Raw genomic sequence first — 13,555 nt, 5'->3', positions numbered from 1 at the left:
GTAGGGTCGACCTATTCTTTTTTGGTGACGGCCCTTGGCCGTAAGGGTCGACCCCCTCTTTCTTGGCGATGGCTCTTGGCTATAAGGTCGATTTGGATAAGGCCGAATGTTGTTTCGGACGAGGCCCAATGTTGGTTTGGACGAGGCCCAATGTTGGTTCGGACGAGGCCAAAAGTTGATTCGGACAAGGCCGAACATTGTTTCGGACAAGGCCAAACGTTATTTCACGAGGCCGAATGTTGGATCGGACGAGGCCGAAATTTGATTCGGACGAGGCCGAAAGTTGTTTCAGACGAGGCGAATGTTGATTCGGACGAGGCCGAATGTTGTTTCAGACGAGACAGAATGTTGATTCGGACGAGGCCGAATGTTGTTTCGGTTGAGGCCGGATTCTTTTTCTTTGGCGAAGGCCCTTGGCCTTAAAGGTGTTATTTCGAGCTTGTCGAAATGTCAACGCATCGTTGTTCGATCAAGGTCGAACTCTTCTTCTTTGGCGAAGGCCCTTGGCCTTAAGGGTGTTATTTCGAACGTATCGAAATGTTAACCCATCGTCGTTCGATCGAGGTCGAACTCTTCTTTGGCGAAGGCCCATGGCTGTAGGGGTGTTATTTCGAGCTTATCGAAATGTTAACCCGTCGTCGTTCGATCAAGGTCGAACTCTTCTTCTTTGGTGAAGGCCCTTGGCCTTAAGGGTGTTATTTCGAACGTATCGAAATGTTAACCCGTCGTCGTTCGGTCGAGGTCAAACTTTTCTTTGGCGAGGGCCTTGGCCGTAGGGGTGTTATTTCGAGCTTGTCAAAATGTTAACCCGTCGTCGTTCGATCAAGGTCGAACTCTTCTTCTTTGGCGAAGGCCCTTGTCCTTAAGGGTGTTATTTCGAACATATCAAAATGTTAACCCATCGTCGTTCGATCGAGGTCGAACTCTTCCTTGGCGAAGGCCCTTGGACGTAAGGGTGTTATTTCGAACGTATCAAAATGTTAACCCGTCGTCATTCGATCGAGGTCGAACTCTTCTTTCGCGAAGGCCCTTGGCCTTAAAGGTGTTATTTCGAGCTTGTCGAAATGTCAACCCGTCGTCGTTCGATCAAGGTCGAACTCTTCTTCTTTGGTGAAGGCCCTTGGCCTTAAGGGTGTTATTTCGAACGTATCGAAATGTTAACTCGTCGTCGTTCGATCGAGGTCGAACTCTTCTTTGGCGAAGGCCCTTGGCCGTAGGGTCAACCTATTCTTTTTTGGCGACGGCCCTTGGCCGTAAGGTCGATTAAGACAAGGCTGAATATTGTTTCAGTCGAGGCCGAATTCTTTTTCTTTGGAGAAGGCCCTTGGCCTTAAAGATGTTATTTTGAGCTTGTCGAAATGTCAACCCGTCGTCGTTCGATCAAGGTCGAACTCTTCTTATTTGGCGAAGGCCCTTGGCCATATGGGTGTTATTTCGAGCTTATCAAAATGTTAACCCGTCGTCGTTCGATCAAGGTCGAACTCATCTTCTTTGGTGAAGGTCCATGGCTTTAAGGGTGTTATTTCGAAAGTATCAAAATGTTAACCCGTCGTCGTTCGATCGAGGTTGAATGCTTCTTTGGCGAAGGCCCTTGGCCTTAAAGGTGTTATTTTGAGCTTGTCGAAATATCAACCCGTCGTCGTTCGATCAAGGTCGAACTCTTCTTCTTTGGCGAAGGCCCTTGGCCTTAAGGGTGTTATTTCGAACGTATCGAAATGTTAACCCGTCGTAGTTTGATCGAGGTTGAACTCTTCTTTGGCAAAGGCCCTTGGCCGTAGGGTCGACCTATTCTTTTTTTGCGACGGCCCTTGGCCGTAAGGGTCGACCCCCTCTTTCTTGGCGATGGCTCTTGGCCGTAAGTTCGATTCAGACGAGGCCGAATGTTGTTTCGAACAAGGCCGAATGTTATTTCGGACGAGGCTGAATGTTGTTTCGGACGAGGCCGAATGTTGATTCGGACGAGGCTGAATGTTGATTAGGACGAGGCCGAATGTTGTTGAGGTCAAGGCCGAATTCTTTTTCTTTGGCGAAGGCCCTTGGCCTTAAAGGTGTTATTTCGAGCTTGTCGAAATTCCAACCCGTCGTCATTCGATCAAGGTCGAACTCTTCTTCTTTAGTGAAGGCCCTTGGATTTAAGGGTGTTATTTCGAACGTATCGAAATGTTAACTCGTCGTCGTCCGATCGAGGTCGAACTCTTCTTCGGCGAAGGCCCTTGGCCGTAGGGGTGTTATTTCGAGCTTGTCTAAATGTCAACCCGTCGTCGTTCGATCAAGGTCGAACTCTTCTTATTTGGTGAAGGCCCTTGGCTGTAGGGGTGTTATTTCGAGCTTGGCGAAATGTTTACCCGTCGTCGTTCGATCAAGGTCGAACTCTTCTTCTTTGGTAAAGGTCCTTGGCCTTAAGGGTGTTATTTCGAAAGTATCAAAATGTTAACCCGTCGTCGTTCGATCGAGGTCGAACATTTCTTTGGCGAAGGCCCTTGGCCTTAAAGGTGTAATTTTGAGCTTGTCGAAATGTCAACCCGTCGTCGTTCGATCAAGGTTGAACTCTTCTTCTTTGGCGAAGGACCTTGGCCTTAAGGTTGTTATTTCGAACGTATCGAAATGTTAACCCGTCATAGTTCGATCGAGGTCGAACTCTTCTTTGGCGAAGGCCCTTGGCCGTAGGGTCGACCTATTCTTTTTTGGCGACGGCCCTTGGCCGTAAGGGTCGACCCCCTCTTTCTTGGCGATGGCTCTTGGCCGTAAGATCGATTCGGATGAGGCCGAATGTTGTTTCGAATGAGGCCGAATGTTGTTTCGGACGAGGCCGAATGTTGATTCGGATGAGGCCGAATGTTGATTCGGACGAGGCCGAATGTTGATTAGGACGAGGCCGAATGTTGATTAGGACGAGGCTGAATTCCTTTTCTTTGGCGAAGGCCCTTGGCCTTAAAGGTGTTATTTCGAGCTTGTCGAAATGCCAACCCGTCGTCGTTCGATCAAGGTCGAACTCTTCTTCTTTAGCGAAGGCCCTTGGATTTAAGGGTGTTATTTCGAACGTATCGAATGTTAACCCGTCGTCGTTCGATAGAGGTCGAACTCTTCTTCGGCGAAGGTCCTTGGCCGTAGGGGTGTTATTTCGAGCTTGTCGAAATGTCAATCCGTTGTCGTTCGATCAAGGTCGAACTCTTCTTCTTTGGCGAAGGCCCTTGGCTGTAGGTTCGACCTATTTTTTTTTTAGCGACGGCCCTTGGCCGTAATGGTCGATTCGGACGAGCCCAAATGTTGTTTCGGATGAGGCCAAATGTTGTTTCGGACGAGGCCGAATGTTGATTCGGATGAGGCCGAATGTTGTTTTGGACGAGGCCGAATGTTGATTCGGACGAGGCCAAATGTTGATTCGGACGAGGACGAATGTTAATTCTATGTTGTTTCGGTCGAGGCCGAATTCTTTTTCTTTGGCGAAGGCCCTTGGCCTTAAGGGTGTTATTTCGAGCTTGTCGAAATGTTAACCCGTTGTCGTTTGGTCGATGTCGCTCTTCTTTTTTGGTAAAGGCCCTTGGTCTTAAGGGGTGTTCCCTGGGGGAGTCCCAATTTACTTAATTTTGTTGGCATTGGAGAATATGACATATTTCTTGGGGGAATCCCAGTTTGCTTAATTTTGCTTGCGTTGGAGAATACGATGTATTTCCTGGGGGAGTCCCTGTTTGCTTAATTTTGCTTGCATTGGAGAATACGATGTATTTCCTAGGGGAGTCCCAGTTTGCTTAATTTTTCTTGCATTGGAGAATACGATGTATTTTCTGGGGGAGTCCCAGTTTTTATGGTCTCTCGGCGTCTTCGGATTTTGTTTTTTATGATGGCGATCATTCCCTATTCGTGTCTCTTGGAGAATGCTCCTGCTTCTATTCCATTTAGAAAAATAGTCAGTTAAACCAAACGAAATCGTCCGTTACCTCGATTTGATCGGTCGGCGAGTGGAGAGGAGTGGCAGCGAGTGGAGAGGAGGGGCCACGTTCACTCCTCTGGTTATGCTTTTAGTGGCCGCTACCAGTTTGGCAAGGCCATATGCTTCGATATCCTGTGCTCGAGAGATTTGATCGAGCTGGCATTCGCCGAACACGGGTAACGGCTTGCGGATCTCGGCGTGGTATTCTTGCAATATTTGTTTCTTGATTTGGAAAGTCTCTGTGACTTGATTGACAACGAACACTCTGAAATATATCCATGTTTGATTGTTTCAAAGTTGTAGAGTGGCCGCAGAACCAAACGCAATACAATCCGATGAGAAAGCCGCCAATCTTGGTGCCTTTTTAATAAAATTTTACCTTATATATAAAAAAAAACTTGGTAGATGTAAATGAATACTAGTTGTAAGCTTTCTCACTCGCTAGTTAGGTGAGCAAATAAGTAGTAGAGGCATCTGCATAGGTAGGATAAACCATAACTGAGTAGAGTGTCACTGTTTGGTTGGTTGGTTTCGTATGCATCTCTAAATGGGCCATGAGAGAATTCGATATATCAACAGTCTATGTAAAACTTGTTTGTGTACTATCCATATATTTTTAGAGATCTAGAGAAAACTAGTACCTTAACTAGAAAATCCCCACAAATGGCGCCAAATTGTTTGACTCAAAAGATTTTAAACTCTTTTTAAGCAAATCAATCAAAGAAGATGATGGGGTTAATCCTAGTTACGGATAATTAACTCTAGATCCGAGATGAATAATATGAATTAGAAAACATAGCCGAATATAAATGTTGACGGTGATTATGGCCAGATTTAATAACATAAAGAAAGATGCATTAAGTAACAAAAATGTGAATAAAAGGAAAGATTCACCCGATCTTTAGTGAACGGATCTTCTTTTATTTAATAAAGATGAATGATAGGCAAATATAAGAACCTTAGGACCCTTTTGGATCTGATAAAGATATAGGATCACAGATCCTCTTATTTCTTTGGAGAGGTGTGTTTACATATTTTCTAGAAAGAGGGAGAGGGAGAGAGAGAGCGAGCCCGAGCCCCCTTTTGGGAAGTCCTCCCCTCCTATTTATAAGAGGGGTATCCATAGAAAATCCCTAAAAAAAGGTACAATTTAGAGGGAATATTCAGTAGAATATTCCTTTTGAGGATTCTACAACAGACTAGTTGTTTCATCACTGCTCGACATCGGCTTGTCCGACCTCGGCGTTATTGATGACTGTCCGACATTGGCCTTACGTCTCCGCGTGCTGAATTTCTCTGATCTAATTTTGACCCATACATTCATGTTTAATTTAACCTTTTCTCATACATCAAGAATAATAATTTGTTTGGTGCCCCGCCAATTATTTCAACAGTTAATCACTAGTTTCTCTCTTCATTTCAGTTATGCATTATTTAAATTTAATTAATATACGTAAATTACACATTGTAGTAATATTAGAGATCTAAATATCAGCATTAGCACTAGAACTCAGTAAGACTAAGAATTTACTCAATGTCAATATGGTATACACTAATATTTTCAAGCAACGGTAAGTTCTAACACAAAGCGATAAAGTTTTGATCAATAATATCAGAGACGGTTTAATCATCATATTAATCTCATTAATAAGAGTTAAAAATTTTAAGAAATGGGACAAAATAATTTCATAAAATATCAGATACAAGCTCATCCATAAAATTGGTGAGGCATACAAAGAAAAGCAATTGGGATAAAAATCTAAGTAGTATTAGATTGAGGTAGATAATGGTAATAGAATTTCAAGGAGCACTGAAAATTGAAGTCACATTTGTTGTGTTAGGTTAAGCGATAAAGCATATAACAAAACAACAAAGTCACTTGTACTAAAAAAGCATAGAAGCTCATGATACAGAATTAGTGAAATACTTTTCTTCCCTTACTTTCATTATCATTTACAAATATGTATTAAATTTTCCTCAAAGAGGAAACAAAGCAAGAATGAAAAAGTAAACAGCTCTCCAAAATTGATATATGTTCCCTAACTCTTCCTTTACAAACTTATACAAAAAATGTAAGGGGAAAAAAAAGACAATATAAATGGTTACAAAGGCTGAAATGGATTTAAGCACATTTTCTAACCTTCTGATTAGTATAACAATAATAATTATGATTAGAATTTAAATTGTACTTAGATCCTTTAATTCTCATTAGATACCCCAGCCTTTTCCACCAACAACACTTTCTTCTTGGGGATGATGATGATGTTACTCCAGTCACGTGACTCACGCGCAACTTACTCTTGGTCCTCTTTATACTTAGCCCACGTACCTCCGGCGGCCGGTAAGTTCTGATCAACGGCCATTTTATTCCGGCGAAGAACGGGTGACGTTTAATATCCGTTGCACCCCTGGCGCATCCTAGCCTCCTCCTTGGATCCTTCACTAATAACCTCTCTATTAAATCCTTTGCTTCACCCATTCCTGAAGGCTCATTTCCTTGACTTTCTTCTACGTTAAACTTCACTCCTTTGCTGGATGCTATATTGCGCAGGGTGGACTCTTTACTGCTCCCTTTAAACGGCGTCGTTCCATACAACAACTCGTACAGTAACACCCCAAACGCCCACCAATCCACACCGTTACCGTGGCCGGTGCCGCTGATGAGCTCCGGCGCTAAGTACTCGTGGGTCCCAACGCATGATCTGGAAAATGCACCGGTTGGCTCGGCGACGAACTCGGTGACAGTTTCTTCGCGTAGCCGGTCACTGAAACAACTGTATCTTCTTTTAGATCTTTCTAGAGTGCGGGTGGTGAAATCTAATTTCGGTGAAACATCGGATTTGAAACACAAGTCGAAGTCGGAGAGCATAATGTGACCATCTTCGCGTATCAGAATATTTTCGGGCTTTAGATCACGATACACTATTCCAAGCGAATGTAGATATTCTAATGCTACGAGTACCTCAGCTGCGTAGAATCTGACCGATTCAACAGGTAGCCGGTTACCAGGTTGCTTGCGGAGCAAGGAATGGAGATCACCGTTAGGGCAGAAATCAATAAGCAAGCAAGTGTAATGAGAGACTTCTAAATGAGCGTAGAGTGTAGGGAGAAAAGGGTGGTCTAGCGAGGAGAGGATCTCAGCCTCCGTTTGAACATGAGAGAGTTTTTTCGCCGTAAGGGAATCACGGTCAATGACCTTAAGAGCAAAGTTAGCGTGATCATAGTCACGGAGACGGCAGAGGAAAACGCGGCCGAGGTTTCCGGACCCCACAAGGCGGTGGAGTTTAAGGTGGCGGAGATGAAGAGCGCCGTCAGAGGAAAGGGTGGTGGCCGCCTTAATGGCAGACCAATTAGGGTCGTGTTTGCGGTGGGGACGGCGGTGGAGATTGGGGATTTCGGTGGAGGGATTATTTGTAGTAGAGGTAGAGGAAAGACGGTCGTTGAAGCTGAGTGTAAGGCTGCTACGAGCCAAACTGCTTCTTGCACTAAGAGTACGATCAGTTGTGGTGGTAGTAATGGAAGCACAACTTGTGAAACTTAGATCAAGGTCAGAATCTGGTGGATAAAGGGTATCTAATTCTTCCATCTTTGTCTTGTCAAATTCTCTTCTCAAAAAGGAGAAAACTTGGTTCTTTCGTTTCTTGGTTGAGCTTTGTGAAATGGGGTGAGTGCTAGAGAAAGGAGGTGACATATACATATAAAGAAGAATGAAATGAAGAGAGAGAAGAGGAAAGGGAGGGGACATATAATTAATGTTAATAACGTGGTTGGTTGACCCAACAGCAAAGGATAGAGACAAAGGAAAGAAGGTGGTAACAAAGTTAGGTTATTGGAAGGTTGACTTAAGGTAACGAGATAATATAGTAGTAATTTAGAGAATGGAGGTTTCCAAGATTAATTGGAAGGATGCTTCTTACTATGTTAGTGATAAGCAGCTTAGAAGGGCAATGGAAGCAGCCTAATTAACATTGGGATCTCTGAATTAGGAGTGTATTATAAACTGAATTTACTTTGACATGATAAAAGTATAATTATAGTTTAACTTATTAACAGATAACTTATTGTACTTTTTATTTCTTATATCCTCTCATTTTATTACTCAAATTAATTAATTGCCAAGTGAACTATTAATCACTTTTGAAAAAAATCAGCTCGTCTTGATTTTCTAAAGCGGCGAATATTTTGAAACATTTTTTGGATTAAAATGATAGTACTTGATATGGGATAGAAGGAATAGTAATTTCACTTATTATGGACAATTATCTGTTGAGTAATTATTTTCGAGATTTGATAGTATTAATTATACCCTATTTTTGTTTTTGATATTTGAGTCCATCAATTAATATGACTAGTATATAAAAGAAACTATTGGTGTAAAGTTTGAAACAAGATATGCATTGTGAAGTTGCTGCGCTAGCGTAGGGATTGGATTAATAAGAAAGTGAAGACTTTTTAGCTTAGTATGCTGGAGCTAACTTTCGCCAACGATCTCTGGAGTCTATAGCCTCGGGTCTCTGATTCTCCATTTCTCACTGGTGTAATTATTGTCCTTTCTTGAAAAAATAATTAATTTGAGGACTGACTCCCACACTTACAATAAATGAATAATACTTGTTCATATGAGGAGTAAATGAGTTCTCTGAATTCAGAGTATTAAATTAGCAGCAGTAGAAAACAGGTGACCTTGGGATTTGCAGTCCAAGAATCAAAAATCCCTCCCTCAATTATTTTTTTATACTTCTATCTTAGATAACAATCAAAAAAATTGCTAGATTGCTAGATATATGAGTTGATCTATGTTACTTTTTTCTTTAAAAAAACAGAGATAAACATTAAATTTTAAATTGGACTTAAATCTTGCCGAATACTGAATTGTCCTTAACCTTCATGTTTTGATTACTATATGTATTTCACCTTTTACATAAATTAAATAATATTGTCTGTATGGAAATGATTAATGTAACGAACCATTTTTGCCGACTCAAAAGATATTGAAATCTTTTTGAACAAATCAATCAAAGATGAATAAGTAAATCCTAGTCAAACTTAGTTAATTCCAAATCGAAAGATTTAGTAATGATGATTGCATAAGTGACAAAGGAAATATCGATAATCTTATTAAAATTTAACATCACTCGATGAGAAGAGAGAATTACAATTATTTTTTTCCTCTTAGGATATAGGAGTGGAGCTTTTCTTTTGATTTCCCTTCTGAGGGAATCCAACCCCCTCTATCGAAAGCCTTCCTTGGCTATATATAGTCGAAATCCCTTTACCCTCAATGTGACTTGATGCGTTTTGGTCAATGGTGCATTCTGGTCATAGCTTTAGGCGTTGCTCTTTTCGATTTGTCGGGTATCTCGGAGGAGAAATGGAGTGGACTCTGTTGACTTTCACTACTCGATTGCTGAAAAAGGAGGTCGTGAGCAACCTGGTCGTGGTGGTCAGATTTTGACCAATACAGTTAGTCCCTCCGGCTGTCGAGGTCGTCCTTTGTCGGGCTCAACAGATGGATCATGTTTGTAGCGAAGTCGATAGAAATCTGACCCCCAACTTTCCATTCCTTAGTCGCATTCTGTGGATTTTTTGGCGGAGTTGAGGTGTTCTTTCGATACTCGTGGACCGTTGCGATGGTTTCGGAATCAAAATGTCGGTTGGCACTGAAGCGTTGGTTCATGGTTTCCACCATTATGACACATGTTTTTGGGAAACTGAAACATTTCGTGCCCTATCAGATTCAAATGGCGACTCTTGGGTTTCGTGCTCGGGGAATTTATGTCCCTTATAATAGGGGAACTTGTCGTTTGATTGATTCACTTCATCATTTTTGTGAGAGAGTTCTTCAGATATTGCTTTTTCTGATACCTCGAATTTCTGCTTACCTTCTTGCTCTCTGAAACCTTTCGTTTCTTCTTCTTATTACTTCTCTTGGAGAGTTTTCTACTAAAAATGGCCGGCGATTCTTCTCGCGATAATCTTCCTGCCGCTAATCCGGTACTAGAGAACCCTGTTCAGATCACCGGAGAGGCGGAATCCCTAATTACGTCGAGAACGGCCGGCGGAGAGGAACGACAGAGTTCACTTTGACCGTCCCAGGTATCGTGTGTTCTACGCCTACCTCTTCATTGTAGGGTACACACTTCTTTTTCCCATGTTGGTGGTAGATTTTTGCCGTTACTATGAAGTGTGCCCCGCTCAATTTTTGCTTATTTGTACAAGTTGTTTCTTATGCTGCTCAAGTATGCGAAACTTGCTAGTCGTGAGGTCACTTTGGGCCATATGCTTAGCATTTTTGCTCCTCAACTGATTCGCGGTATGATGATTCATGCGCGTCCTCAGGGGTCGAGGGGTATGGTGGTGAAGATGGACGACATAACCAATCGTCGTTTCTATGAGAATTACTTTTATGTGCGGACCAAGCAAATTGTGGCGGACCCGATGGGATTCCCTGAGAGATGGAACTTTGCACGTAAGTTTGTGTCTTTAATTAATGAAATGTTTGGCCATTTTTTGCTGATGCTAAACCATCTCATCTTTTGCAGCTTAGAGATTGCCCCTGCCGCCTGTCGAAGGGATTCGTGAATGGGTAGAGGCCATTCTTCCCCATATAGTGGGAGTTCGCACATGGTCGACCTTTCACGAAAGGTTTGAACGCAGGCCTCTTATAGGTGAGATGGTGCCTTCATCTACAGTTCTCTTTTTTTTCTTTTGTTGTTTAGCCTCTTATGCATCGTTCGTTGTTACCATGGAGGGTGCGGAGAGAAAGGGCCCCTTAGCTAGCTTTTCGTTAGTTGGCCGCATCCGCTCGCCTTGTCGCCTTACCCAGTGTACGACCTTCGTCGAGGGATGCTTCGGTTGAATCTACGGCCTTGGTTACTCCAGCGAGGGCCATTTTTCAGGACGAGGTCCCGACCAATGTTGTCTGTCCTACGAACGAGTCACCGTCGACTGGAGAGGAAGAGGGGCCGTCGAAGAGACGGAGAGTAGAGTTTGAGGTGGCGCCCCCGACAGTGATTCATCTGGACGACTCTCCCCTGAAGGGTTCTGGAGAAGGTGTTGTTGCGGCTCCTCCCATAGAGGCGGAGCAAACTGTTGAAGTTGTTGGTGCCCGTGATCAACGATCAGAAACTCTAGCCGCCGTCTTGGCTCAACCAAAAGTCCCTGTTGTTATTGATGATCAACACTTTGTCGTGGTAGAGAACCAGATCTCTGGCGCTACTGTTGTGACTTCAGATGTGCCCTCGTTTTCTGTAGTGGGTCATGCTCCTCTTTCGGCAGCGGAAAGGGGAAAGGGCATGGTGGTTGACGAGTATGAATCTGAGTCAGACCTGGATCCCGATGATGTCAGGATATTCGAGGAGGGCCTTACTCACTCGGTGGTTAATGCGGGGGGCTCAGACCGTATTCTTCAGATCCTTTCCGGTGTTAACCTCTTGGTGGAAGGGGAGGATTTGTTGCTGCAGTTCAGCCTGTTATGCTCAGAAGCTGAGAATGAGTCCCTTCGGGATGTCCCTGATACTGAATTGAGGGACAAGGTGGCCATCATGGGCTTGAGGGTAGGTTGCATTTTGTTTTTGCTTTAAGCTTTCCCCTTATTCGAAAGCATTAGTTTAACTCCATCTTTATGATTTTCAGACATACATGGTGGAAGTAGAGAGCATTCGCAGGGCAACGTTTGGGCAAGGATTTTCTTGAAGATACTGGAGAAGTACCGTCGCTACTGTGAAAGATGCTGTGAGATGTATGAGCGTCTAAGGATGGATCCCCGTAATCGGGCTCTTAGTGAGGAGTTGGAAAAAAGCGACCAGGAATTGATGCAGACAGTTCGTAGTAAGAGTGAACTCGAGGAGCAACTTCGCATTAAGGACAAGGAACTTGAGTTGGGTAAGGGGATCGCGGCAGAGTGTGAGCATTTGCAGGGCAGGCTGAGGTCAATGCAATCAGAGATGGACCAGAACTTGGTCAAGGTCGAGGCAATGAGCATAGAGTGGATGAGAAAGTTGACCGTAATGGAGAGCAAAGTCGCCAGTTTTGAGAATATCTAGAGAGCTTGGTCTGAGGCTTTGGTGAGGGTTGCAGCCTTGGAGGACACCATCCGCGTACTTCAATATAAACAGGAGTCGGAGAGAGTAACAGCTACCCTTAGGGAGGCGAGGCTCGAGGAGCGTATTGGAACGATTAATCAGGAGGCATCGATTCTGGGAGATCGGGTCGCGGCCTTGGAGGTGGAAAATGCACGGCTACAGGCCCAGGTTGAGCCGTCCTCTACTGCCATTCCTCACCAAATGCATGAGCTCTGGGTTTATGTTGAAGCCCAGCGGGACATATATAAGAGTTTGTTGGAAGCGGGCACCGTGGCCGAGGCTGCTTACGAAGAGGCGCGAGCAAAGGCTCGTGAGGCTCGCATCAACTGTGGATACAAAGCAGTGATGGCTGAAGCCAATGAGGGTGCGGATGATGATAATGGAGAACCTCGTGGAGAAGGTGATGATAGTGGTGATGATGACGGCGGTGATGACGCCAAATGAAGAATGTTGTCCTTTGTTTTTATTTTTATTTTGTTTGTTGATTGTCGTCTGTTCGTTCCTTCTTCTTTTTTTTATTGGTTGGCCTGGGCTGTATGTAAGCGGTGATATCCCGCGTTGTGACATTGCATAAATAAAAGTTTTCTTCTTTGCTATTTGCCTCGTATTTCACTTTTTATTCCAACTGTTCATGGCTTTGGTGCAAGATAGAGGCTCGCCCGACAAGTCCCGATTTTTTTTTCTTCCAGTGGTTGTCAACCCTTAACGATGCCGTTTCGAATTTATCGACATGTCGTCCTATGGCCATTCGATCGAGGCTAAGACCGCTCTTTTTTAACGAAGGCCCTTGGCCTTAAAGGGTGTTATTTCGGACTTATCGAAATAACGCTCGTCGTTGTTCGAGCGAGGTCGAACCTCTCTTTTATTTGATGGCGAAGGCCCTTGGCCTTAAAGGGTGTTATTTCGAACTTATTGAGATAACAGCTCGTCGTTGTTCAAGCGAGGTCGAACCTTTCTTTTGTTTGATGGCGAAGGCCCTTGGCCTTAAAGGGTGTTATTTCGAACTTATCAAAATCATAGCCCGTCGTTATTCGAACGAGGTCGAACCTCTCTTTTATTTGATGGCGAAGGCCCTTGGCCTTAAATGGTGTTATTTCGAACTTATCGAAATAACAGCTCGTCATTGTTTGAGCGAGGTTGAACCTTTCTTTTGTTTGATGGCAAAGGCCCTTGGCCTTAAAGGGTGTTATTTCAAACTTATCGAAATAACAGCCTGTCATCATTCGAGCGATGTCGAATATGGTAAATGCCCTTGGCCTTAAAGGGTGTTATTTCGAACTTATCGAAATAACAGCTCGTCGTTGTTCGAGCGAGGTCGAACCTTTATTTTGTTTGATGGCGAAGGCCCTTAGCCTTAAAGGGTATTATTTCGAATTTATCGAAATAACAGTCCGTCGTCATTCGAGCGAGGTCGAATCTCTCTTTTATTTGATGGCGAAGGCCCTTGGCCTTAAAGGGTATTATTTCAAACTTATCGAAATAACAGCCCGTCGTTGTTTGAGCGAGGTCGAACCTCTCTTTTATTTGATGGCGAAGGCCC

The 13,555-nt window shown here is 43.6% G+C and overlaps 1 protein-coding gene across 1 annotated transcript; it reads right to left on the bottom strand.

The window, feature by feature from the left end:
• Positions 1–5,846: 5,846 nt before the first annotated feature.
• LOC104229863 (serine/threonine-protein kinase WAG1-like) lies at positions 5,847–7,609 on the bottom strand. Its single transcript, XM_009782582.2, has one exon. It carries the CDS (start codon positions 7,515–7,517, stop codon positions 6,054–6,056), a length of 1,464 nt encoding a protein of 487 aa, XP_009780884.1. The 5' UTR covers positions 7,518–7,609; the 3' UTR covers positions 5,847–6,053.
• Positions 7,610–13,555: the final 5,946 nt, after the last annotated feature.

Source organism: Nicotiana sylvestris, chromosome 7 (genome assembly GCF_000393655.2).
Source record: "Nicotiana sylvestris chromosome 7, ASM39365v2, whole genome shotgun sequence".
NCBI classification, from domain to species: domain Eukaryota; kingdom Viridiplantae; phylum Streptophyta; class Magnoliopsida; order Solanales; family Solanaceae; genus Nicotiana; species Nicotiana sylvestris.
This window is presented reverse-complemented; position numbering and strand designations above follow the sequence as displayed.